At 38.7% G+C, this 27999-nt stretch overlaps 1 protein-coding gene across 1 annotated transcript; it reads left to right on the top strand.

Moving 5' to 3' along the window:
- The first annotated feature begins 19 nt into the window (after positions 1–19).
- On the top strand, positions 20–26120 carry DEPDC1B (DEP domain containing 1B). Its single transcript, XM_054054509.1, has 11 exons — positions 20–144; positions 1007–1272; positions 6169–6304; positions 9182–9309; positions 11127–11257; positions 12290–12337; positions 12450–12590; positions 17487–17653; positions 19041–19217; positions 22193–22378; positions 22702–26120. The coding sequence occupies exons 1-11, from the start codon at positions 97–99 to the stop codon at positions 22861–22863; spliced, it is 1590 nt and encodes a 529-aa protein (XP_053910484.1). The 5' UTR covers positions 20–96; the 3' UTR covers positions 22864–26120.
- Positions 26121–27999: the final 1879 nt, after the last annotated feature.

Below are 27999 nucleotides of genomic sequence, written 5' to 3'. Positions count from 1 at the left end.
GGCTCCGCCCCCGGGCGCGGATTCAAACGGGCGGCGGGTCGCGGCGCGCTCTGCTGCCGGTTTCCTTGGAGACGGCGAGAGGCCCCCGCGGCGCCCATGGAGCTCGGGCTCGTCGGTCCCGGGCCCTACCGTGCCACGCGGCTGGTGAGTGGTGGCCCCTGCCTCTTCCTCTTGTGCTCCCTCTTCTGTGCACTCGGCTCTGCGGACCCTCCTGGGTACCGGTGCGGCCTGCTGGGCCTGCGCCGCCCGCCGGGCCTCTGCGGCCTAGGTGGTGGTGGAGGGCTGGGGGAGCGCGAAGCCAGCCCGGTCGGGTCCCCCCCGCCCGTCCCCCGCCATCCCACCGTGAACCGCCGTCTCCCTCCCCCCAAACTCCCCTGTCCGACCCCCGAGGGGCTGGGTCCAGCCTTTTGTCATGGCAAAAGCTTAAAAATAAACAGACAAAAAAAAACCCTAAACAAACCAAAAAGCCTTCCTCAAAGGGGCGGTTAGAGCTGTATCTGTAGCGTCATGGATAGTGCGGCGATCTAGATCGTTCAACTTCTTAAATCTGGTGTTTGTTCTCACCTCTACACGCTGAGAGTGGTGAGGCATTGGCACAGGTTGCCCAGGGAAGCTGTGGATGCCCCGTTCCTGGAGGTGTTCAAGGGCGGGTTCATAGAATCATGGAATAGTTTGGGTTGGAAAGGACCCTAAAGATCATCTAGTTCCAACCCCCTATCATGGGCAAGTTGAATGGGGCTTTGAACAGCCTGGTCTAGTGGGAGGTGTCCCTGCCCATGGCAGGTGGGTGTGAACTGGATGATCTTTAAAGTCCCTTCCAACCCAAACAATTCTATGATTCTCAGCTGCTTAAATCATAATTTTAGCTGTTAGTAGTTTGCAAATGCAGATGGTAAATGAAAACAGCACATAGTTCTGCATTCAGATCTGGTTGAGTTCTTTGTACAACTGAAATGATCCTGGAAGCACAGCTCACCCAATGGTTTTCTTTGTTCATCTTTCCTAGTGGAACGAGATAATAGAACTTTTTCGTGCTGGCATGCCTTTACGGAAGCATCGGTGTCGCTTCAAAAGCTATGAGCGTTGCTTCAAAGCCTCGGAGGCAGTGGACTGCTTACATGAACTGCTTGGCTCTAATCAAAACTTTGGCCCAGAAGTGACTCGCAATCAAACAGTTAAGCTGCTTAAAAAATTCCTGAAAAATCATGTTATTGAAGATATTAAAGGAAGATGGGGCAAAGAGGACTTTCAAGATGATGGCCATTTATATAGGTAAAACTGTAAAAGATCACTGAAGTTTTGGGTTTTGAAGCAAGGATTAATAGTTTCTCTTTTATTAGTCTTACAAATGTTATTTGTAGAATGCCTTTGAGCAGGTGTTAATGTGTTTTCTCTCCGTCTTCCTTTTAAATACTTAATTTTCTTTAGTGATGGGCAACCGTCACAATTTAATATTTGACTTGTTTTCCTTTTATTTTTACTTCTTTTAAAAAATTCTTGAAGGGCAGTTTTAGTCTATTACATTCCATGAATACTAACAAAAGCTTTTGCAGCTTTTACAAGGTAGCAGGTTCTGTCTGCTGCTGATAGAAATCATATTTGTCAGTGCTAGAAGAGTGCATATCTAGAAGACATTGATGGTGGTGAAGCTACCATGAGCATGTCCTCCATCTTCCTCACTGACTATTTAGGATGCTATTTCCACTTCTGAGAGAAGAGAAAGGCCTTCTGAATGTTAGTAATCCATGATATTGCCTTTTTCTATACCCCGTGGGTTTTAGATTGAAATTGTATTTAAAGTGACAAAACTTTATTTGCTTATCCTCAAGGATGGTTGATTACATTTTCCTGCTTGGCCTTTCAGCTGATGGCTTGTTGACAGAGAAAAAGAGTTTTCTTTAATGAAAGCCTAGCTTTACTGGGATGGGTTCTTTGACCTCTTGTGACAGTTAAGGTTTGGGTGTCCAGAAGTTGTGATTTCTGAATTTGTACCATTTTGTAATGTCCTGTTCAGTGAAAAATTAGAGTAAAATGACCATTACCTTGAGTATGGACCTGTAACTTATGTTGTGGCAAGTAGCCTTTGGAAGAAACAGGAGCTATCTTCATGCAGAACAGGTCAGCAATGTTGCTGTGTTTCTACTTGTTATATATATTATTATGTACTTAAATAATTATTTGGATTTCTTGCAGTGATTTCTTAATATTATCTTTGGAAAAAAGTATATGATACTGAATTTCCCCTTGATGTGGATGAAGTTGAGTTTTCATGTTGATCTGTTATTTTAACTAGCTTCTTTGTAGAGTGTGCTCAAGCTTTTTTGCTGTCTAGACTGTATGCCTATGTGGCAAGTGCACGTTGTTCATTACTTTCCTAATTTTATTTATTAACTTGGAAGACTAAAAATATGAGGTAAGTTGGATGTAATTCTTTTGCATCAAACTTGGGTCAAAATACTTTCTTATAAAAGAGCTGTGGTTTATGTTAAGCTTAGATTTGCAGTCAGATTGGATTAGATTTGTATTTTAATTCCAACAACAAATGAGCACCAATTCAATTTGTTGTTCTTGATATCGCATGACACCTTCCAGTAAAACTGATGGCTGGTTTTTAGACTGCCTTCTGGAGGAAACAGCACCAAATGCTACAGCTTTGCTGCCAAATAAGTTATTTTCAAACTAATTTTAATCAACATTAATAGAACAAATTCTAAATATCTTGGGAGTAAAAAGAAATGAATATTTTCTCAGAACTTAACTCCATAAAGAGAAGTTCCAGACTTGTATCTGAAGATACTTTATGAAACTCGTCCGATCAAGTCCGTTGCTAAGTGTATAAAACTAATATATGTCTTAGCAGTATGTGAGCTGAAAATGACTGAAGACTGAAAGTGTGCTGAGGAAACATCATATATGCTTGCTCTGTTCTTTAGTTCTGTGGCCACTGCTTATGGTTGGTATAGAAGGGCAAAATACTGACATAGTTTACCTAGTTATCGGCTAGGTTGGAATCAGGTTGGAAAACGTGGATAGACATGGAAGACATGAGTAGCTGCAGAGGATCATAGGTCTTTGACTTCTCTTTGGAGAAGTTTAAATGTAAAGGTGTGGTGTGGAATGGGCTTTTTACTTCTGAGAAAAGCTTGTGCAGCACATAGTGGTAGGTGTATTATTGGTTTGGTATATTCCTAGCCTGGTCCTGCCCTGTCTGTTCTTCCTAGGACAGGGTTACATGCACACTTTTTTTTCACGCCATAAGTGTTAACTACTTTGTCTCCTCTCTTTCTGGTCACTGACTTTGTCAAAAGAATAAATAGGGTGTTTTGGTAAATGCTGGTATTATCTCTTTGGCTTGGGTTTGTTGTGTTTTTGTGGTAGTATTTTTTTCTTTTATTTTTGGTTTTTTTTGGCATCATGACACATTGAAATTTTCTTGTTCTCTTTCTTGCTTGTATATTCAGCCATTATTTTCCGGATCTGCAGGCTATGGAATTTGGGTGAAATTTCTGTTTATCATTTTCTTTGCTCTGCCTAGTGATCTGCTATTGGACAAGAGAGCTCCTTTATTATAGCTGTCCTAATGATGCTCTTTCTCCACTTCCCATTCGAAAAATAACTAATTTACCAATTAAACTGTGCTTTTACTAAAACAGCAAACCATTTATGCATCTTGAATTGGAGCCAGCTTTTTCCTTCTGGGCTTGGGGCGTAAACAAACTATGCGTGCTGCTTCCAGTTTTCGTGTTTAGCTTCAAGAATTACACATGCTTTCTCCTATTTATTGAGCTGAACTTCCACTTTCCAGCCAGCCTTTATGAATGTATTTGATGTCTTGGCAGCTCCCTCTGGTGGATTTTCCTAATGTTACATTGTAAATACATTTCTCTTCCTGTTGATCGAGTTAGCAGTACAAGTTGCTTCTAATTCCACTGACAGTGCTTACTCTTGAAACGGTGACATACTTTGTAACTTTTCTATAAATTCCCCTCTTAATTTACTGCGACTGTATATTGTAGTGTACTGTTGTGTAATTAATTAACTTCATGTGCAAGCGTAGTTGTCTACTCCTGTTCGCTCCACAGAGTATGCAAAAGAGATGTTGCCAAATGTTGATTTGCCTGAATATTAGGCAAGTATTAAAAGCAGAGGCGAGAATTAGTGTGACTTCCAAAGACAGCAGGCTATCTATGTGTTCTGATTTACTGGGTCAGTGTAGTCTACAATAATACGTGAGAAGTTACAGTTTCAGAAGCTATCATTGTTTTTTTTTTCTTTTTAATCTAAGAGATTGTATTAAAAGCAAAAGAGTGGCTACTTTTGCATTTTCGGCAGACTTCTGGTCATTCAGCTGTGGTACTTGTTATATCATTGATACCAATGTTAGTTGACCCTGTTCTCTATCCATTGTCCTGAACGCTAATGGGTATCTGTTTTCTTCTTATATAAACTCCTAAAACTAGTATTGCTGGCTGTAAACCATGCTTCTCGAGACATGTCATTCTTGGAATGCTCCTCAGTTACTAGCTCTAGGTAACATTATTGTTCATCATATGTAAAATCAGAAGTTTTTCATTGTTCATCCAAAAACTGGGGTCTATCTAGATCTTGCTGTAAGGCTACATGAGAAATGGGGATTGCATTTCCTTTTTTTTCCTGCTTGTTAAGAACTCATTCATTTACTAGCTGGTTGAAAATCAAGGCAGTAAGTGACATAAAGCTAAAAATCTGCAGTGTAATCTGGGTCACTTTTAAAAGGCAGAGTAAGCTTTGCAGGGTTAATGAAAGGTGCTTATTACTTCTCCTCGAAGTTTTTCTGAAGGAAGTGATATCTTCCTGTGTTGCAGATGCTTTGTTAAAGAGCATTGTGGAATATGCCAACTAGGCTCACTATGCATGATCAAAACCATAATGTGTTCAGCCCATGTAGTATAACACTACTAGCCCAACAAAACAGCCCTATAAAGTTAATTTAAAACTAATTAAATGTTGCAACTGCCTTGAGAAGATGAGATGAAATTTTAGAGACAACTTGAGGATTCTTGAGTATGAGAGTGTTTCTGATAGGGTATAAATGCCTGCTATCCAGTCGTGTACAAGCTCTTGTTGCATGGTCACATACGTAACTGTCTTTTGCATTCTGATTAAAAGAGTGAGTGAGGCTGAAGCAATTTCTTGAAGCATCAGGAATCTCACCATCTAAAATGTAGGAGTGCAGGCAAACAAGATCTGATCTAGGCCAATCTGATGTTTTGTTACTGAAATGATTTCTTTCTGATGCACTGCCATTAATCTATTTGTATATACTCTAACCTAGGTTTGGCAGTAATTTAATTCTGGTTAAGCTGGAGATGTCTGAGCTGAATGCTGTCCAAGAGTTTTTTCCTTCTTTAATGCAAGAGCTAGCTTAGGGTTTATTTCTGTTAACTTCTTCAAGGCCCTTCAATGCCTTAAAAAGTGAATGAGTTTCCTGCACAACCAGTTGGAAAAAGACTCCAGAAAAGGACTGCAGGATATGATCTTCGTATTGAAAACATGTAAAGACAGAAGAACATGGTAACGTGAACAAAAATTTGTGTGCACACTTGCATGCTCACTAGTTAAATCCAAGCATTTGTCATGACTCAGTTACTTAGCTTTGCTTTAGGAGATGCATGCTAGTAATGCACTTGATGTGGCAAAAATCTACCTATAGCTTTTTTAATCAGGATCAGCTTCTAGTGAAGGCCTGAGTCAGTTGTCTATGCATAAGCAACCAGTGCTTTTTGAGAGGCACAGGGATGTCCTCCAGGTCCCTTCCACAGTGCTGTTCACTCTATCTCCTGCCTGTGCTCCAGCAGTGGATAGGTACAGTTGGACTCGGTGATCTCAAAGGTCTTTTCCAACCAAATGATTCTGTAATTCTGTGGTATCAGACATTCACCCAAGGCTCAGCTGTGTCATGGGAGTACAAAAGGACCTGAACTGTTCCTTAGCAGCAAGGGGAGGCCAAACAAGATGTGCTGGGATGTTTTATGCGTCACTCAACACCAGTCTTCAGGCAACTAAGTCATACTGTGAACATCCAAGGCATTTATTATATTTTTGCATGTGAAGGCCTAATATAGCTTTGCATTGGTCATTACGGAATAGGATGGAGTTTAGAGGCCTTAAAATATTCTTTCATTGTAGATTTCCTCCTTCATCACCGCTGAAGCCATATCCAAAGAAACGTTCATATGGAAAGGAAGTAATTAAATTTCCAGACTGGAATGAACCAAAGGCTGGTGCTTCGCAAGAGCACATTCCAGTGAAGTCAGTCACAATGGTAAGATATCCAGTTTTCGTTTCCCCAGATGCAAGCATATTGGAAAGCAAAACTGAACTAATAGTATCTTGTTATGGCACAACATAGCTGGTTATAGATTTAAGTGCAAAATGCTTTTATTTTCAACTTATATGAAGTAAATTTGTTCACAGTGATTTGCTGTGAATGTTGGCTTTGAGTGTTCTGCTACAGATTGTGATGTCCTAAGCATCCCAATTTCAGCATGGCTCTATTTTTCGGTATGCTAGCATTCAAATTTGCTCAAATTCCAATACAGCATTTATTATACTACAAAAGAAAACTGTCACAAAGTAAATGGCTTTACTGTCACTTGCATGGTAACTCTTACTCAAACACCTCCTGCAGCAGGATACACACAATATTACTCCCTTCCTAGCTGTTATGAGGTTGTTAGTGATTCAGTTTCCTTTTTCATAAGGAATATGTTGTAAGAAGGCTTCATTTTTACCCTTTGTGAGCTCGGACAATCATAGTGCCCCATTCTCACCTGGATTGATCCAGCCTTTGTGAAGTTGTTAAAAATGTTAGTTTCATTAGTAAACTAAAATTGTTCCAACTTTTGCCACCTGGATGTCTTAAAAGCCTAGGCTTCTAGAGTTATGTGTATTCTAATCCCTTCTTCCACTGTGAGTTTGTCGTCTGTGACTGTACTCATATTTTGTGAACTCTTGGGACTTGTTTGATAATTTTGGTCTTTTTCTCAATGCTTATCAGTGCAGGGCACTAGCCTTGGATTTCTTGGTGACCAATAGTCTCTTTGGAAAAGTAGCTCCTACCATTTTGCTGGACAACTAGAGGTCCTGAATGAAAGGTTATTCCGTGTTTGTAATCTAGTTACCTATGTGCACACTGAGTGCACCTTTCATGTACAACAGGCTTCTGAAGAGGAAAAAGCATAGTCCTTGGAACTTCAACAGTATATGGAAGATGGAGAAGGAAGAAAAAAAGATAGTGTCAAAGCCAAGTAAAGAGAATAAAGTATTTTAGGAACTAGGCAAGTATCTTTTGCAGTTCTTAACATGCTGCTGCCTTCAACTGTCTACTCTAAATTTCCATACAAGCATCATGGCCTGATAAGAGTTAACAAAAGACTGCCTATATACATCTGATTCAGATGGAATGGCATGCAGTCTGGCATTAGCGGTTTTAATACAGCAGACTATAAGTTGAAGTAACTGTGGCAAAGGAATACGCTGCTTTGTAGAAAGGTGCATCCTTTATAGAAAGGTGCATCTTCCACTGAAATGGTGGAAAGTGGTGGCACCTTAAATTGCCTCAGCGTCAATTAGAGCATTTATTAGATGTGTTGATTGGTAGGCCTGGGTCTGTGTAGCGATCTATTGGTGTGGAAGACCAGATGCTAATTTCAGAATGTACTATTCCAGACTGGCTAGTGTCATGGAATAAGATGATTAGTGCTTTAAGTAATTAAGTGTATTCCTGGATTGCATTTTGTGATTTGGTTGTGATCCCAAGGAATACTGTTAATCTGTGTTAGGACTGCCCTGTGATGTAAATCAAACAATTGTGTGTGAATGATTGGGAGTTTTGCCTTGAAATATGCTGCTGACACAGACTGCATTGTACATATCCCCACTGACAAGTTGATGATTGTCTTCAAGTTTCTATGTGAAGGTTGAGTAAAGGATAATGGTCTCTTGCACTTTCTGCTTTACTCTCCTCTGTTACAATGGTGGACTAGATCTGATGGGTGTTTTCTGCTCTAGCTACTTACTTTTATTTTATTCATGTGAAAAAAAACTGGGGGTCTTGGTGGGTGGACAACAGACTCAACATGAGTGAACAGCAGCAGCAAAGGTGGCCAATAGGATGCATCAAGAAGGGCATCCCCAGCAGAGATAAAGTCATTACTACACTCTACTCAGCACTTGTCAGGCTGCACCTGGAGTACTGTGTCCATTTTGTCCCAACTATACAAAAAAGATGCAGACAGATTGGAGAGTGTCCAGAGAAGGGCCGCTAATATGATCAGAGGATCAGGAAACCTACCATACGAAGTAAGGCTGAGAGAACTAAGTCTGTTTAACCATGAGAGGAGAAGGTTTAGGGGAGACCTTATTACCATGTGCCAGTACATAAAGGGTGTCTACCAAAAGGATGGAGACTTCATTTTTATGAGGACTCATATGGAAAAGACAAGGGATAATGGGTGTAAGTTGCTTCTGAGGAGATTCCAATTGAATTCCAGAAGAAAAATTTTCACCATGAGAACAGTTAAACATTGGAATAATATCCCCAGGGAAGTGGTAGATTCCTCTACGCTAGATGCTTTCTAGGCTCAGCTTGACAGGGTTCTGGCCCATCTCATTTCAACTAGTTATCATCTAGAAGGTCAGACCAGGTGATCCTTGAAGTCCTTTCCAACCTGGCATTCTATGAGTCTATGTACAGAACCTGCTAGTGAACTTAATGCTTAGTTATGATCGGTGTGTGCTGAACAAGAATGAGTATCAGCCTTTGATATCTCATCTAATAATTCTCCAATAACATTTCCATAACCTTAAGCTTACTCTTAGAGTGGTAGTAGAAAAACAAATGAGTTGAACTGATTTTAATCATGGGGCTAGTCTGAACACAGGACTAGAGACCGTTGACTCCTGAGCTGTAATGGCTGTTCTGGAACACAATTTTTCAGCTTTGGACAAGTTATATAACTGAGAAAAGATGCTGCACATCTGTGAAACTTAAGCACTCACACGCATCCTGGAGACTTTACTAGAATTTAGGAATGTTTAAAATACTTGCAATAGGGAACATGCTGTACTATAAGTGTATTACACGGTTAAATACTTGAAAAGTCACCAGGTAATGAGGAATGTTTTTCTCTGATTTCAGAACTCTGAGATGTGGTACAAGCGACACAGTATAGCTATAGGGGAAGTACCGGCATGCAAACTTGTGTTCCGCAGAGAGCTAACACAAACGAATATAGAAGAGATATGGAAATCCATGACTTTGTCACAGTGAGTATACTTGTGAGTCATTTGCTGTTAGAGTAATGCTGTGTAGTAGATAATAGTGTTGTCTGTCTTCTCTGCTAATGTGTGCGATTTCACTCACTCACCTTTCATCACTGCCATCAAAGCCATAGTGGCTAGACTAACTGTACCATTTACTATTTGCCTAATGGATTCAGCAAATAAATTTTGCAAAGAAAATTCATTGTACTAAACATCTTTTAACTTTTTCCTCTGGCATTATACAAGTCCTTCTGTCCTGTGAACTTTGTCTTATTTAATCACTTTTTTCCTCCGTCTTTTTTCTTGTTGCTATGAAACAGAAGCACTTCTGTAGAAGTGCAATACCACAAAACCTTTAAATGACAAATGGAATACTTTATATGAGGTAAGAGATGGAGTGGCTAATTGAGTTCAGAAGGCTTTGAGATTCAGATATTCTCTACTATTTCCAAAAGGAATATCTTACGCCAAGTTAAAAGCAATGCTTTAGACTATTTATGCAGGAGAAAAAAATAACATGCATTGGCTACTCTTACAGCACAATTGAGGCCTTAATAATGGTTGCTTTCAGCTAAACCTAATCCATTTTATAGTCAACTGTAATAAACTTGATGCTGAGGTGAGCAATTCTGATGCTGACATGATTTGCAATGGAGCAGTCTAGCATGGTGTACAGTGAGTTTACCTCTGACAAGGAAACCTCAGGAGAGTGGAGGGACCCACTAGGAACCTGCAGCTTGTGTGAGAGCAGCTAATGAGACTCGTGTGGGACAAAGAGCAACACTGGCCAAGTGCCCCTCCACTGCTATATAAAACAAGCACCTACAGAACACTGCTGGAATACTGCTGACCTGGAGTACTGTGAATGGGGTGGGCAAACAGGGTGTGGCAGGGCAGATTTATGGAAGGACACACAAGCAAGGCACTGTAGCTCTGCCAGCTCAGCCAGGGAGTGGTGGTATCTGCCCTATGTAAAGCCACATTATTGCTCAACTTTGCACCCACCATAACTGATGCAGCTTTTTAGAATTCTGATGGGATGGGTACAGCATAAGGAGCTAGAAGCTTTGACACAATCCAGGAGGTATAACATCATTGGCATAAGCAAAACCTGGTGGGGCAAGTCTGGTAACTGGGATGCTGTGAAGGGTGGCTATAGGCGCTTCAGGAAGGTTAGGCAGGGCAGGCAAGGTGTTGAGGGTGGCACTGTATGGCAGGGAGGGGTTGATTGAGTGTTGCTTACGGTTGGCAATGACATGGTTGAGAGCCTCTGGGTAGGGATAAAGGTGAAAGAAAATAAGGTGTATGTTGTGAAGGTACTATACCACCAAGCCAGGACAATTGGATTGAGGAATTATTCTACAAGGACTTAAGGGTTGTCTTGAGATCAACCACCCTTGTGGGTGATTAACTTCCCAGACATGAGGCAGTCATATACAGTGGACACAAGCAGGTCCAGTAAATTTCTGGCACATGCTAAAGATTACTTTTTGGTGCAGATACTAAGTGAGCTGACCAGGAAAGGTGCCCTCCTAGAGCTGCTATTTGTAAACAGGGGCACTTTTAGGGAAAGTGGTGATTTGCAGCTGTCTTAATCACAATGACCACAAAGTAGTGGTCTTAGTCATGTAGTTTAGTTGTAAGTAGTCCTGTGAGGAACAGGGAGTTGAAATCAATGTTCCTTATGGGTCCTTTCCACTTTGAGATGTTCTACAATTCTATGAAATGAAGTCTCTTTTTCAGATTGTGTCTATCCTAACGCTACATTTGCCTTTTTCAGGTTAAGTGATGCATGAACTATGTTTATGTATTTTTTACAGTTTACAAAAGGTCTTGGGTTTGGATTCTCTGGATGAAGTGCTAGACACAAAACTTGTGAATTCAAAGCATATATTCCAAAACGTGTACAATGTCAATAAGCAAGGCATTGTCACTTTAGAAGACAAATCCAGTGAGTATTTTAGAAGTTTTCATTTAACTTTTTTATATTATAGTTTACTAGTGTAAAAAAAAATCAGTTCTTATATGAACTACAATGTAGCATCTTTATAGTTCTATGTTCACATCTATACTAGATTTTTTACAAAGTATGCCATTCTTGACCTTTTGATGTGCCAATAGTAAGAATCAGTATTTACTCCATTGTTGCGAACTTAAACATTCTGAAGGTGAAAGGTGAAAGAACAGCAACTTTTAATTTATAAAGATAGGGATATTATTTACTTCAAACTGGCTTTGTCAGCCCAGCCCTGCCAGAAGCAGAGTGTTTACGTGAGGGAAACAGGTACTGAAAAGTAGAAAAGAATCAAAATGTACACTGAGAGATGCTTAAAATTTCTCAGTTTTGAGCCTTCAGTCTGTGTTCAGAAAGTAGTACCAAGTTTGAAACTGCTTTGTACATCAGGGAAAAGGTAAAGTAGCTTTGCTGCTGTGGTATCTCACTTTATGATATTATTGCCACTATGTTTTCTGTAAATTTGTAGAGAAATGAAATATGATATTGGAGAGCCTGGTTTGGTTTGTGAATGAAACCACCTCCAGAGTGTTTACCTATCCGTTTGGAGCACCTCAAGTTACTAACTTCCTCCTTGCAGGAATGACAGAATAACTGTGTGAGTGCTTTTCATAATCTCCAGTGCAAAGTAAACACTTCACTATAATGCATTAGTGAATGTGTATCTTGAACAGGTTTGGCTGACTTTTGCAAGACAGGTTAAGGATTTACAATAGGGTCCATTGTGCTGATTGATTGAGTTGTAGGTGCAGTTGGCATAACTGTTTGTTTGATATTGAGCGCTTCAAAGTTTTCAATATAAATGTAATTCAAGCTACATCCTTCACTAAGGTATAGCCTGACTTTGCAATCAGTTGATCTACTGTATAGGAGGGACTACTTAAAGAAATTTCAGCTTCACTTTTATTTTAGGTTGATCTTTTTCTTAGTTCTTTTAGTTTTTAATTTCTGTGTTTCTCCCCTTTGCAGAGGAACTGCCTCACTGGATATTATCAGCAATGAAATGTCTAGCAAATTGTAAGTAAATTCAGGATGAACTTGCTTTAAACGATGCATTTTTATTGGCTGAAATAGAAAATAGTTATCTGGTTGGTAGCTGCAAATAAATTTTCTTTTTTTTCATTTGTAGGGCCTAGCTTTTCAGATTTGAAGCAACCTACATACTCAGGATTTGAAAGAGATGTCTTCACAACTATAGTGGACTACTTTGGTCAGATGAAAGAACCTCTTCTCACATTTCATTTTTTTGATATTTTTGTTAGTGTTTTAGGTAGGTAGTTTGAGATGCTTTGAAAAAGTTATTCTTTTGAATTAACTTTCTGGAATTAATTTACTGTACTCAAATATTACCATGGCTCATTTTTTTAGGGCCTGTCTTCTCCATTCTGCATGTACAACAGATTAATATTCAAATTTATTTCATATCACAAGGCAGTTTTATTATATCTTTTTGATCATGTAAGTTCAGAAGTCCTCCACTGCTTGTCTTTATAATTTTTTAAAGGCCTCTGTTCATTGCTTAGCACTGGCACACCTGTAAGATGGGTTTTAACGGTTTTTCTTCTTTTACAAATGCCTAAGTTTCTTAAACTCACTTAAGCTTTTAGAAATTAGTTGACTGAAGTCTAGATTAAAAAGCATTAGGGCTGTAAGCACTGTTTTTGACCATGGCAATATGATATGAAGGAAATTAAAATCCTTCATTGCTTAGTATAGACATTAGGTTATCCAGTACTTTAAAGAAACAACAGTTATTAACTATAACTTTTTAAGGGTTCACACTGTATCAAATTCATCTATCTGGTATTTATATTCGGCCCATTGGAAATGTCAAGCTATTTGATTACATTTTGTGGTTGTATTTCAGGAAAGAACAACTAAGTCGAAAAGCAAGCGTGCTTCGTGGCACGTCACATTTCCGAGGTTCTTTAAGTGGGAACAATATTTCTTTCAATAAGCTATTGAGATAAAAAAGGAATTCAGAATAACACCTATTTGTTAATTGACAATCTTGCTTCAAACTGAATTGTGTTCCTTTTCTGACATCTTTTTCTTAGACAACAGATTTTTGATGATATTTTTAAAAATTCTTCCTTTCCTTTTATATTCTTTGTTTGCTTTTCCATTGTATTTCACATCTTTCTGGTTTTAAGAGTTTTATTTTGCAGTATTTCACAGATATAAAAATGAGAAGAAAGGATTCTTGCCAATGTTTTTGTGGAAATGGAAGAAAAATGTTTCACTTTCAAAAAGTCACAATTTTGTGGTCTCTTTCATGAAAATATGAAGTGTTAATATGGAATCATTCATTACTAACAAAAACAGATTTCAAGAAGGCTTTCAAGAACTTAGTTTTTTTTCCATCTTCATACTTATACAGTTTACTTTAAATTACTGGTTGTACATGTTTGAAAACATCACCTTTCTCTAGAAGTCTCATCTAAACAACCTCCTCCAGACACCTAACATGTATTTGAATGGTTAAAAAGCTGCATTTGGCCCTAGTGGGATGACTTGGGATACCTGAGTTAGACACCCTCACTAACTGGGGGATAGAGTTGGCCTAGGTGATCCCCAGGAGTTTTATCCACATTTTTTATGATTCAAGATAATGCTGCCTACCTAGCCAGAGGTGGGAATTCAAGAAGAGAATTTAGCATACCTGTGGTGAAGCCTATCTTCCCTGTTGGCATACAAAACTCTAGAACCAATACTAAGAAAATAAGCAAGTAATTATAAGGCAGACATGCCTAATCTGCAGTTTTGGTAGCAAGTCTTCTCTATCCACTCCTACTCTCCTCTATGATTCTTGGGGGTATGAGGAAGGGATTTTCTTGATTGGTCAGCTGAGAGAGAAAGGGGAAGACTTTGGGTTCTCCTTAACAGGTAATTAAGTCTTAACAATGAGGCTAATTTACAGACCATTATAGAACTGTAGATAAACATAGAGGATAATGCATATTCCATAGAAGACTATTTTGTAATAAATGTCATTGCTGGTAGAGAATGCTGCCTGTGAAGCTGTCAATTGCTTAGCATGTTGTGCATTTACAAAATATGGAAAAGCAAACCCATGTCTGAAGTTGCATTTTTTTAACTGGAGACGGCTTGCTAAAATCTTAAGATCTTAAGACACTTATAAAGCAAGATTTCAGTCTTTTGAGTCTTTGACTTTTCATATTTCTACCCTCAGGGAATCACAACACTTATGCAGTGATCATAGGGCTTCTTTCTTCCTTCAATGGATAAGCTCTCTGTATAGTGGAAGACTTGAGGAAATATCAAAGTAAATGTTATCCAATTATATTTTTAGTCATTTGAGGCAGCCATGGTGTAATTTGTACTGTTTTAAAAGCTCCATCTTAAAACCTGAGCAATACTTGCAGAAATTAAGTGGCTTGTGTAACCTTATCAAGATGCCTTACTTCTGCTTTCTAATGAAGACTGTCTAGAGCACTTCTATTTCAAGAGGTCAGCTGAAATTAATTTTCAGAATAGCTAAAAAAGATTAATAAGATGTCAGTGATCATCAGATATTTTCTGAACTTGGTGACATTAAACTCTCTTTGCACAGTTTAATGATCCTTTAGGTACAAGTCTCATTAAGATTATTATTTCTCAGACCCTCTTCCAAATACATGCACTACTGTGCCTGCAAAATCTTCTTTTTAAATTAGAAAAAGCTTTCCTTTGAAAATGAAATTAACTACAGTTCTTTGTCACAGCTTCCTTATGTCTAGTCTAAATCTGCTGCTCTCCAATTTATAGCAATCCTCCCTAGTCCTATCACTACTGTCACTCTACAGTCTGGTTTTGCTGCCCTACTTACTACTGCACACTTCTCTTTTTTAAAAACAAACAGCTTCCACTTTTTATGTAATGTGGAATTCAGTGGCATGGTGGGTGTGGTGGGTGAGGGGACAGCAGTGGATGCTATTTATTGTTGACTGTAGTAAAGCTTCCAACAGTGCCTCCTATCACATCCTTATGGACAGGAAAAATAAAGGCTAGATAAATGGGTAGCAGGATAGATCAGAAATTGGCTCAGTTGCTATGCTCAGAGGGTTGTGATCAGTTTCAAGTTTACCATTAGTGGTAAACACTTTAATGACATTGATGGTGGGATACTGCCCTGAACAAAGGGCAGAATGCCCTGAACAAGTGTGCAGATAATACAAAATAGGGAAGAGTTTTAATGCACCAGAGGGTTATACTACCATGGAGAGGGACATTGAGATGCTGGAAAAATGGGCAAACAGAAATCTCTTAATATTTAACTAAGGAGAATGCAAAGTCTCCTCCTGGGGAGGAATAAGGTCATGCACCAGTGCATGCTGGGGGTGACTGACTTGAAAGTTTTCTGAGAAGGACTTGGCAGTTCTGTTTGGCACTAATGTGATCTTAAACCAGCAGTGTGTCCTTGTGGTGGCATCCTTAGCTGCATTAAGAGCGTTTTGCAGCAGATTGAAGGAGATCTTCCCTTAACACTAGTCAGGAAGGCCACAAAAATTAAGGGCTTGGATCATCTGTCGTATGAGGAAACGATGACAGCAGGGACTTTTCAGTGTGGAGAGGAGAAGGCTCAGGGAGGATCTTGTAAAGGCGTGAAAAAGACTAATGTGGAAGAGTAAAGAAGAGGTAGCCACAGTTTTACCAGTGATATTCAGTAATAGGACAAGACACAACGGGCACAAACAGAAATACAGGTAACTTCATTTTCACATAGGAAAAAAACCTTTTAATTGGAATGTGGTGAAACACTTAAGTTTCCAGAGAGGCTATGGATCTCCATGTTTGGAGACAGTCAAAACTTGACTGGGCACAGTCCTCAACATCTTGCTGTAGACGACACTGCTTTGAGCAGGGGGAGAGATCTAGATAATCTCTAGAGATCCCTTCCAACTGATGTAAACCTATGGGGAAACGTAGAATAGTTTGGGTTGGAAGGCACCATGGGCAGGGACACCTCCCACTATATCAGGTTGCCCAAGGCCCCATCCAACTTGGCCTTGAACACCTTCAGGGATGGGGCATCCACAACTTCCCTAGGTAACCTGTTCCAGTGCCTCATCACTCTCATAGTGGAGAAATTCTTCCTTATGTCTAGTCTAAATCTGCCGCTCTCCAATTTATAGCAATCCTCCCTAGTCCTATCACTACAAGCCTTTGTAAACAGTCCTGCCCTAGCTTTCTGATCCACCCTTTCAGGCAAGATCTGAGTCTTCTCCAGGCTGAACAAGCCCAACTCTCTCAGCCTGTCCTCGTATGGGAGGTGCTCCAGCCCTTTGATCGTATTTGTAGCCCTCTTCTGGACCTGTTCCAACAGCTCCATATCCTTATTTTGACGATTCCAGAACTAGACACAATACTCCAGATGAGGCCTTGCAGGAGAAAAAGGGAAAAAAGTGTATCTTTGTAATCTTCCTTGTTCCTTTTTTTTAAGAGGAATTTCTGCTAGTCTTTAGTCATGTGGATGTTTTCTTCCTGACTTTTTCTTCTGCTACTAATGCTATTTAGGCAAATTTGTAGTAGTTGCTTCCCTTACTTAGCTGTAGAAACCCAAAAGAGGGTGACGTTTTAGTGGTGAGACCTCTTTACAGGTACCTAAGCTAATATTTTGTTGTGCCTCTCCAGTCTTCATATATCTCTACTAGGCTCACATTCTGTGTTTTCTCAAGAGTTTATAAGTAGAATTAGTCATAGATTTAACCTCTATAGGTGCAGGAGGCTTGTTAGTATTGTCATAAGCTGTTATTGAAGCATAAGCACATATTTTGTTTAGATTCTGATTGTTGTCTAAGCAACTTTTTTATGTGGTTGCTACATCTGTACATACATGTCAGTTGTATTTAGAGCTAAAGGTTATAGAAAAACAAAGGATGAACAAAACCCTTGTAGTTTTTCATGTCTAATACCTAATACCTAGAGTTGGTGGTTATAGTTAATATCTCCCAAAGCATAAGAAGGATATCTTGTAAAAACTTACATGTGCCCTGCTCTAGTAGTCCAGTTCTAGGGATATTTTCCTAGATTCTTTGGGAAGTGGAATACTAAGGCAGTCTTGAATGAGTAGGGAAAGATTCTGAGGAGAGAAATTTAGAAATGTTATGTTGAATGTCATGGAAATATTTAACTGCGAAACATTGCCCAATCTTGTATAAACCAGGTTTGCTGCAAAACCACAGCAAAGCCATAGAAGCCCTTCAGATATCTTGCCTCCTGCTGCCACCAGAAAACAGGAAGAGACTACAGCTGTTGGTGAGGATGATGGCAAGAATTAGCTTTAACAAGGATTTACCACCTCTTTCTGAATCAGTGAAGACCAGAACCTTGGTACGTATTGTGTAAGACAAAACGTCTAGACAAGGCTTTTGGAGTAGTGCAGATAAAAGATTCTTGCTGGACTGTGCATACAAAATCCAGTTTGTTTTTCTGAAATACAGTTTGTCTCTTCTAGCTATGTGGAAATCTACTCTGAATTTGAATAATTTGGGATTTCTTGAAGTTGAGAGCAAATGAAAAATTTGCTCGGAATTTGGAGTTTTCCTCATCTTTCAAAATTAAATCACCACTGAATACACTACTGAGTAGAAAAATTACAGTAATGAGATCTTCAGTGTTCTTTATCATTGCAGACAGTGTGAGAGAACTGTCTCACATAATTAGGAATGTGTAGCTGAATGTTTTGATTTACCTATTTTCGGACATTTAAAAAAAATCCTATCAGTTTATGTCATTACTTGTTTTATTCATCACTTAACTGCAGGAATCTCTGAAAGTAATTTTAATCAGATTTTGACAAAGCCCTAGGTTTTTCTAATGGTCTTTCTGTAGGACTACTTATAGAGCTATAACAGCAAGTTATTACAAAACTATTAGGCATAACTTGGCAATTCTGAGCATCTAAAAGCATGCATTTCTTTTGGTTAATTTTTAAGTCTTTGTCAATACAGGCAACGAAAGTCAGCTGCCATAAAAATCCTATAGTAGCATGCATGAATCTAATTTTTTTCCACAGCAATTAAGTTACTAATTAACTATGAATAGTACTTGATTAAAATAGTTAATTTTTTGACCACTGTTTATAATTTAATTAACTGTAAGTTGTCTGATTAAAATAATTCTGTTATAATCTAAATGTTATTTTTAAAAGTGAATCATTTACAGTCCAAGTATTTTGTACTGTTTCAATTCAGCAGTGTAATCTATGGCTCATGACAGGAAACTGAGTACATTTCATGCTTTTAACATTAGAAGTGGCTGGTGTACATAGACAGAAAACTCTTGAAACTGAATGGTCAAACATGAGACTGTATAAAGTGAGCTGGACTTCATACGTGGTTTGATTTCAAATTAATAGTATTAAGCTTTCCCTCTGGTGCTTAACCTCTGTTGTATTTTCTGTGCTTGTTTCTAAAATTTCTGAAGTATTTGACCTGTTTAACTGGAAAAAACATGTGAAGTTGCTATTTGACAAAGTTTTGAGAATAAAATGGAGTTCAGCCATTCTAAGTCTAGTGCTAGATTATGCGTATGAGGCAAGGGCCATCTTCAGTCCACTCAGATAAATTCACTGTACGCTATACTCTTTTTTCATACTGAATTATGGAAAATATGGAAAAAATATTATGCTCTTAACCTTTTCTAAATACAGTCTAATTTCCTGCCCTCTGCCCCAAATGGAAAATATACAATAACCTGGGTTTTTTTTTTTTCTCAGATGGTTCAAGCATTTTCCCGTTGTATTCTCTGCTCAAAGGATGAAATGGACTTGGATGAACTGCTTGCTGCTAAACTAGTATCTTTTCTCATGGACAATTATCAAGAGATCTTAAGTGTTCCTTCCTCCTTAAAATCTTCTATAGAGGAACATGTTATACATCTCCAGAGAGTTCAGGTAGGTACCCGGTGAAAAAAACCCTCATGTTTCTGTGCTTATAGATCAAAGTTATGCTTCCTGCTCCAAACATCAAGAGTTCCTAAAGACTTTAAGATATTAACTTATAAAGAGCTTATTAATTGACTGGTGATGTTCAACCATAACTATGTATCTAAATGCAGCTAAGCAGATTTTAAATGATTTAGAGACAAGAACTCGATGAGTATTTCTGTTGGTCTGAATCATAGAATGGTTTGGGTTGGCAGGTATCTTTACCTGACCATGTAGTCCAGCTCCCCTTGAAATGAGCAGGGACATCAGCTATCAGGTTGCTCAGAGCACTGTCCAGCCTGATCTTGGATGCTTCCAGGGCTGAGGCATCTACCACTTCTCTGGGCAAACTCTTCCAGTATTTCACCACCCTCATTGTAAGAAATTTCTTCCTTTAAATCTAGTTTAAACCTACCCTCATTCAGTTTATAACCACTACCCTCATAAAAAGTCTGTCCCCATCATCTTATAAGCCCTTTTTAAGTACTGTAAAGCTGCAATGAAGTCACCCCAGAGACTCCTACTCCAGGCCGAAGAGCCCTCAAGTCTTTCAGCCTTTTCTTATAGGAGGGGTGTTCTATCCCTCTGATAATTTTTGTGGCTCTCCTGGGGCCCACTCCAACAGCTTCATGTCTTTCCTGTGCTGAGGGCTCCAGAGCTACATGCAGTACTTCAGGTGGGTTCTCACCAGAGTGGAATAGAGGAGGAGAATAATCACCTCCTTCAACCTGCTGGCCATGCTTCTTTTGATGCAATCTGGGACGTGGTTGGCTTTCTGTGCTGTGAGTGCACATTGCCTGTTTACATCCAGTTTTTAATCCCCAAGTCCTTGTCATGGCTGCTCTCAATCCCTTAATGCCCCAGCCTGTATTGATACTTGGGGTTCTTCCAATCCAGGTGCAGGACGTTGCATTTGGCCTTGTTGAACCTGCTGAGCTTCACATGGGCACACTTCTTGAGCTTGTACAGGTCCCTCTGGATGGCATCCTCCCACCCTTCTGGTGTGTCAACTGCATCACTCAGCTTGGTGTCATCTGTAAATTTACTGAAGGTGCACTTAATGCCACTGCCTATGTCACTGAAGATCTTAAGCAGTACTTTTAAACACTACAGATGACTGAGGGGCACAACCCATGACTGATATAGATTTGGACATAGGGCTGTCGATCACTACCCTCTGGATGTGGACATCCAACCAATTCCTTATCCACTGAATAGTCCATGCATCAAATTCATCTCTCCATTTAGGATGCTGTGGGGTACCATGTCAAAGTCCTTACAGAAGTCCAGATACATGACGTCCATCACTTTTCCCTTGTCCACTGATGTAGTCACTCCATCAGCCAAGGCCGTTAGGTTGGTCAGGCAGGACTTGCCCTTGGCAAAGCCATGCTGCCTGTCTAATTGCCTCCCTCTCTTCCTGGTGCCTTGGCATAGCTTCTATGAGGATCTATTCTGCAAGCTAATCATCCTATGCCATCCTGTCAGGTCACATACACTTTGTATGTTCAGGTTATTGAGGTGGTCATGAACCTGAATGTTTCTTACAGTGCTTACTTTGCTCCCCTAGTACCTGCCTTGCAGTCCATCCTCCTGAGAGGTGTGGGAAGAGAGATTTCCAGTGAAGACTGAGGCAAAAAGTACCTCAACCTTCCCCTCATCTGTTGTTATCAATTTGCCAGTTGTCTTCATCAGGGGGTACACTTCCGTTGACTGGTCTTTCCTGGCTGACATACCTGTAGAAGTCCTTATTCTTTGTGTCCCTTGCCAAGTTCAGCTACAGCTGTGCCTTGGCTTTTCTGACTTCATACCTACACAACTGGTCAACGCTGTCTTCTGCATCGGATAGGCAAACTATGTTTGTGATACTGAGGAAAAGTGAATGGTGAAGCGTTTCCACTGACATTCTGAATTTCTTTCAGAGCCATCCTTCCTTGCTCAGCTTTCTCATAACTCTTTCTGTTTCCTAATACCATATTTTGCTTTGTTCAAAGCTGCTTTTTAGTTCTTCCTTCTCTAATTTTTACAAAAAAAGCACCCAACTTCTAACTTTGTCCAAGAGTTAAACAGACTTCCTCTGTACTATATTGTCACAATTAAGGCCCAGCCTGGCCCATTTTGGCAGCTAAAACCGAGCAGTTGGACTCCCAGTTCCCTTTCCCCTCACACCCAGCAAAAGGAAAATGAGAGGAAAAAGACTTGCAGATTGGAAACTAAACTAAACCAGCTTTAATGAAACAATATACAAAAATACAATTAGTAAGAAAATGAATAAAGTATATGAAATCCCCCCTCCTGATGTCTATACAGCACCACAGCTGCTGCAGAACATGGACAGGGAAGAACTGGATCCAGGAATGTATGGCTCTGGGTTCGGGATGCAAACAAACAGGGTCCTCACTGGACATCAACCATTGAAGAAGACAGGGAGATCCTTGTGATCTCTCTGTTTTATGCAGAGTAAGACAGACATATAGGATGGACTACTCTCTTGGTCAGTTTGGGGTAACCTGTCTTGTCCATCTCTCCCTGCAGGTGACAACCCTTTTTCATCTTTGACTTATAGCCCATCTTGAGGGTGGCCTTGGTTACTTCAGGAATAAGTGTAAGCAATGGCCTTTCTGCATACCAGTGCCCTGTTTTATCGCTTCTAGAGAGAAACACTGTTTGAAAACCATACAGCTAACTCAGAAAATGAAGTTACTTAAGCAAGACTTAGCTGAAGTTAGAAAACCGATTCTATTTTCACTCAAACGAGAACACATATTTTCACTTACTAGAACTCACTCAGTTAATGCAGGAGAGGGTAGGTAAAATTTAGGATCTTTATTCCATATCTTCTCTAACTTAATGACTTCAGGTTGTCGATTGGATTAAGCCAGGTTTTGCCAATTTGGTGCAGAAATCATAGCTGCTTTTTTTTTTTTTTACTCTTTCTTCAGATAAAATATGCTGGAGCTGATACTGATACCACTTTTCTTCCTCCATCATTTTGTCACCAAATCAGTACAGATGAATTTGAACACCAAAGAGCAACTGGCTCTCAAGAACCACTGGCAGCTTTATTGGAAGAGATTGCAATGAATAAAGAGATATCTGTGAAAGATAAGAAGAAGAAGCTCAAGCAAGTAAATAAAAATTTCTCCATAATCTGAAATTTTTCATTTAAAAAGCTTTATCAAGTCTTAGACATGTAGTTCTCTAAAGAAATACTGAGATTTAAAGTAGTATGGACTCTTGGGGATTTCAAACTTTTTAATCATTTAGAACAGGTATACTGTAATGAATCAAGCCATATTAGAAAATAACACCTGATTTCTATGTAAAGGTATAGAAAATGCATTAGAGAAATCATCATTTTTGTGCTCCAGAGGTGAAGGTTGCACGTTAATAGTTTTTTTATATTACATGTTTTAGTGAATTCTTCCTTTAAATTGATGTATTTTTCTAGTTTCAGAAATCTTACCCTGAAGTGTATAAAGTACGATTTCCTACCCCTGAAACTGAAGCAGTGCTGTTTCCAGAAAAAACTAAGCAGAAACCACCACTACTGACGTGGGCGTTAAAAAAGCCTTTTCAACCATTTCACAGAACCAGAAGCTTCCGGATGTAAATGGTTTGCAGTGTATCAGCGAATGGAGTCAGAGCATATTGTCAATGGATCCTATACAAAAGGAGCCTGAAGAGCATGTAGTTATTAAAAAAAAAAACCTAATGGGGATATTGCTGAGATGGTAGAAAAGGTCAAAAGAGGAGGAAAGTATTGAGGTAGTAGAAATGTGAACCATTATCAGTATTTTTGTAAATCTTTTTTTTTTATATGTCTCTTAAAAAAAAAAGCAATGAACTCAAGGTGTTTAATCTGCATGGGGATAAAGCATGCTTGCTGACCATTATTTCAAGGTCTAAATGTATTTGTGTGTAATCTGTTGTGTATAGTTGTTGGTAACTAGTCAAAAGCTTTTTTTTCCTCTGAAAATGGGTCTCTAGCGTAAACTAGACTGTGTTTTTTCACATATACCTTGAGGCGTTAATTTGCTGGACATATTTGAAGTATGAGACACTGGATTATGTTTTGCTGTTGTACACATTAGTGTTCTTGATTTGTAAGATTTATTTTGGCAGACAGTAAAAACTCATTCTTGGTTTTCTGATTCATACAATGCATAACAACTGGTGTCAACTCCTGCTGAAATTCCACTAGCTTCTGTGAACCCTTCCTTTTAATCAACCCAGCCTTTTAAGTCTTTTCCCATATATGCTTACTAAACATTGCTGTACAAAATTGGATGCTTGACAAGAAAACATTTTATCAGGAAAACTTGAAGCCTTGCATTTTCTCTGGAAATGGAATTCAATATTGAAGTGATACTGAAGCACAAGTCTTTAATTTTTTTTTTTTTTAGTTATGAAGTCTACCTGTAGCTTCACTGTGTGTATACCATATTTGATTCTGACAGCACTTTTGAGCTGTTAAACATTCTCTGATGCGTGCTTACAGAGAGGATTTCATGTTATCCATTAGAGATTTAAAGAGCAGCATTTCATACCTTATTGAATGTTGGAGTAGTCTATGCAGGATACAAAACAGCTGACATATCAACTAATTTCTCTGACATTTTACTGAGCAATATAGTGCCTATCCTATAATGCAGCATTGACGGTATTTTCACTTCGCTAACCTCCTAAACATCAATAGGCTTTAAGATGTACATTACAAGGTTCTTGGTTTAATAGACTGGAATATTTATTTAGCAATGTGATTTTGAATGGCACATATCTGTGCCATTCCATATCCATATCACATATCCACAATCTGTTTCACACATTATAGATATGAAGTCCAAGAATGAACAATCTTGAACAAAAATGGTACAAAAGGCTATGCTTTTATTTTCAAATAATAAGGAAATATTAAAATTAATATTAAAAGTAGTCTGAGGCTACTTCTTACCTTTTGTACTTGGTCTTCAAGGGTGCTATAACCTTTCAGATGTGTCATAGCATTCTGTGTATCCTTGAGTGCCGTCAATCTTGGACTATGACTAGAAAATGATTTTGTAATAATTCATGTAGTAATGAGTAAAGGTATTGTGGTAAAAACAAACCAAGCAAGTCTATTCGCTCACAGTCCGAAGTATGTGAAAAATACCATCACAAAATGTCCTCTGAAATCTCAATGGGACTATAGGAAGAGAACTTCATCTGAGATCATAACCTTAGAGATTGAATTTTTAACTGTTGCCCTGTGTTGGGAGACATTTATGAAAGCTTATCTTAGTAATACAAGATATATGACTGGCAGCTGCATAGAGCTCTTCCTTGTCTCATAACTGAACCAACTACAAATATGCAAGATGAATATAGTATGGACACAGAAGTAAGGTTGCTGGCTGCTAAGTAAGGTTAGAAAAAGAAAGCTTGAAAGCTAGTTCAGAGAAGACTGGGCTTGATGAACTGTCTTGGAAAAAACACAGGTTCTGTATCCCTAAGCTATAGTGTATAGAAACTTCAGTTTTGGTATTAACATTCTCAGGAATTTAGCCTTTACCTCTGCATTATTGTCCCACAACTTCTTGATGTTGCTAAGACTGAACAACAGGGGCTCTGTTTGGTTTATTTCCCTTGAATTGTGAGGACCATAAGCCAAAGTCTTTTGCTTAAACTAGTAGAACTCTGTGTAGAGGTAGATGTTGCTTCAGTTGCTTTTTCAGTCTAGTTAGACTAATGTTTGTCATCTAAGAGGAGCATCTAAAATACCTACCTGAACACATTTATCTAAGTTGGAGCTATTTCCTGCTAAATTTGGATAATGATGTTTAACTTCTTAGTACTGAAACTTCTAGTATAGTGCCATTAGCTATCATGGTATTGTTCGGTTTTTTGGACAAGATCGTTGAGTAGTAACTTCTATTGTGTGAGTAGTTCTGTTAGGTTTTATGGTGGGTTTTGTTTGTTTGCTTAGTTGGTTCTGTTTTCTTGTTGTTGGGGTTTCTTTTGCTTTGCTAGGTTCTTTGCCCCCAGCAGAGTCATCTCTTCCCTTACCGCCCACTCCTCCTCCTTGGGCATAAACTCTCTCCTGACCTAGTGTTTCCTGCTGACACATCTGTGACAGATTAACAGCAACCTTTCCTGGAAGAGGGAAGAACAGTATTTATCTCCTTTTCTTGGGAAGGGAGCTGAATCTTTGCTCAGTGTTGCCCTTTCTTGCTGATTGTTGTATTGCTTGCTTTCCTCACACAAACACAGCTTGGTCCAGCTCCAAAATTAACAATTAGTCATCTGGTAAACCTCTCAGTGTCTCCATTTCTGCTGTAGTCCTCTGGTGTTCTTTGAGTAATAGGCTGTTATTGCTAATGCAGAAAAAATTATTTAATTGCTCATACTTTGTGTAAAGTCTGTTTCATCTCACCTAATTTACCGGGATTGATATCATCTGTTCACACGCATGACTACAAGAGTATGATTGATGACTGATGTTGTTTTCTGAAACTGTTTTCAGATGTTACTTGATATCAAAGCAAGCTTAGGCAAAAACCGGGTGGTCTCATCTTCTCATTCAATTAAGTGGAAATAAGAACTAAAGTGGAGAAGGTAGTATGTTAACATATCATGCTTTTAAAGTTACTGCAATGATATGTGAGAACTTTATTCCCTTCATCTAAAAAGATATTTTACCTTGCAAGAACATCTCTTTCACAGAGAACATGCTTACTCAGATGATTTGCTGTATGTCTTCATAACACCTTTTGAGATTTGCTGCTGGCTCAGAGCTTATGATTCTATATAGGAATAGCTCTAGGTAAGTTCACATTCTTAGATTTTAATCCATACACTTTTTGGTACCATTCTATAGGTGTATATATATATATATATGCACCTGAAGTAATCTTATTAATTTGCCACTGTAATTCATTAACATTACTATTTTTATCAGTTCATTAGGCTTGAGGCAGAAGTGTGAGTTGCCAAGTTTTCAGGAAAACAAAGACTATAAAAGGGGATTAGAATTTATACGGGTTTTAGCTCTGTTTTCAAGTATCTACTGTATGGTATTTGCTTGTGAGCATATTTTCCTGTCTTAGATGCCAATCCTATTGTGTTCATTTTTTTTTTCTCCCGGAAACTTGGATTATAGAATAGTTAGGCAGCCAGGATACTGTTTATCTCCTCTTCCTATATAAATCACCTTTGAGGATTGTTGCATTCTACTCTCTGTAAAAGAGGTTGAGAAATTTACTAAGTGTAAATGTATAAAATTAGGTGGAATAAGTCCCTCTCCATGGGTTTGTCTTTGGATGCTTAACAATAATTGGTTTTACCAAGATAATTAAAAACATAGAGGAGATGCTAAAGTCTGTGTTTAAAATGAAGGAAGCTGATAAATATTTGTGAAATCTTTTCTAAAAGTAATTGAAAGAGACAGGATATGTAAACAGCTTTGGTTGGGGACAGTAAATTTCAATTTCATTGCGTTTTTTGAATTTTGGGTATCTAAAGCTGCCTGAAAAAATCTCTTACTTGTCCTGGCAAAAGCAGAAAAATACCAGGATAATGTCAAACATACTCCTATTCAAGAAACAATTGAGAATAATCCAAATAGCAAATGATGGCAAATCCTGGTAAAACAATGGTAAAACAATGGAAAAACTGATACAGAATTTTAGTGGGAGAACCTAAAGCACAGTAATAGAGCTAAAGCTTAGTCAATGCGTTCTTTTAATTCTTTATAGAGAGTATACTGTCTTACGTGGTGAACTTGCTTCTGGTACTGATGGAGATTACAGGTTTATTTAATATACTGTCAGGTTTTGACTGCTGAAAAAATTTCACTGAAGGTGGGATATTTATATAGCAGATTTTGGTAAACTAACAATAGGCTTAGCTCTTCTTCTGTTTTTATTAGTTCCTTGGAAGTCCTGATGGAGCCACGCGTATGGCTGAAAATTGCGGGTACCATAGGCTTTTCATGGCATTTCATTTAGTAATATCTGACATAATTATTCCTGCATAATGTCAGTGTTTATGTGATTAAAAACTGTCTAAATGTAGGCATAAAAAAATCGTGATGGAGATAGTCCATGTTTTTTTTCAGGAAATGGGTACTAGATTTTCCTGTCAGCCAGTGTTTTCCCTCAGAACGTAAAAATAAATACAAAAATCACAGTTAGCATCATAGCTACTCTCTTTAGTGTTTTCAGACTGCTCGGTAATAGTACAGACATTTATATGGAACAGTGCACACTGAAAATTAATTCCAACGTGGGCAGTTCAAAAGTTATATATCGGCAAGGAAGATATGTAGGTCATGTAAAAAAAGGAAAAAAGGGAGGAAAGACTGCCTTCTGGAAAACTACAACTCTGTCATTGGTTTCTCCCACAGCTCACAAGGCTTCCTAACATTATGCTGAGGCACAGGGCTAATGTGGTTCTGGAAGGTCTAAATTGGAGATTGTTACATAAAATCAGCTGACTCATCTTTTGTGACCTCTACACTCAGTACTGACTGAATCATTGCAGGTTTTGCAGCTTTTCTAAAACTAGGTGATACAAGGTGAGTTTTTGGAATTATTTACTTAAACAGAGTATGCGCTACTTCAGTCTTTCCCATTAATTAGAAACAAGAACAGGAGGTCACTTGATTATCTTATGGAGTACATTCACATAAAGAAGTACTTACCTTGGTCAGGAGAAAAGATGAGACTGTGACTAATATTAACATTTCTTGATGTCTTCAGAGGAAGATCTC

The sequence above is a fragment of the Cuculus canorus genome, chromosome Z (assembly GCF_017976375.1).
Source record: "Cuculus canorus isolate bCucCan1 chromosome Z, bCucCan1.pri, whole genome shotgun sequence".
Classification (NCBI taxonomy): Eukaryota; Metazoa; Chordata; class Aves; order Cuculiformes; family Cuculidae; genus Cuculus; species Cuculus canorus.
The sequence above is the reverse complement of the archived record's forward strand: the minus strand, read 5'-3'. Positions and strand labels throughout refer to the sequence as shown.

Coding starts and splice junctions, on each gene's coding strand:
- DEPDC1B (XM_054054509.1), top strand. CDS start 97: ATGGAGCTCGGGCTCGTCGGTCCCGGGCCCTACCGTGCCACGCGGCTG. Junction 12,591..17,486: donor TATTTTTGTTAGTGTTTTAG/GTAGGTAGTTTG, acceptor TGTATAAACCAG/GTTTGCTGCAAAACCACAGC. Junction 22,379..22,701: donor AGAAGAAGAAGCTCAAGCAA/GTAAATAAAAAT, acceptor GTATTTTTCTAG/TTTCAGAAATCTTACCCTGA.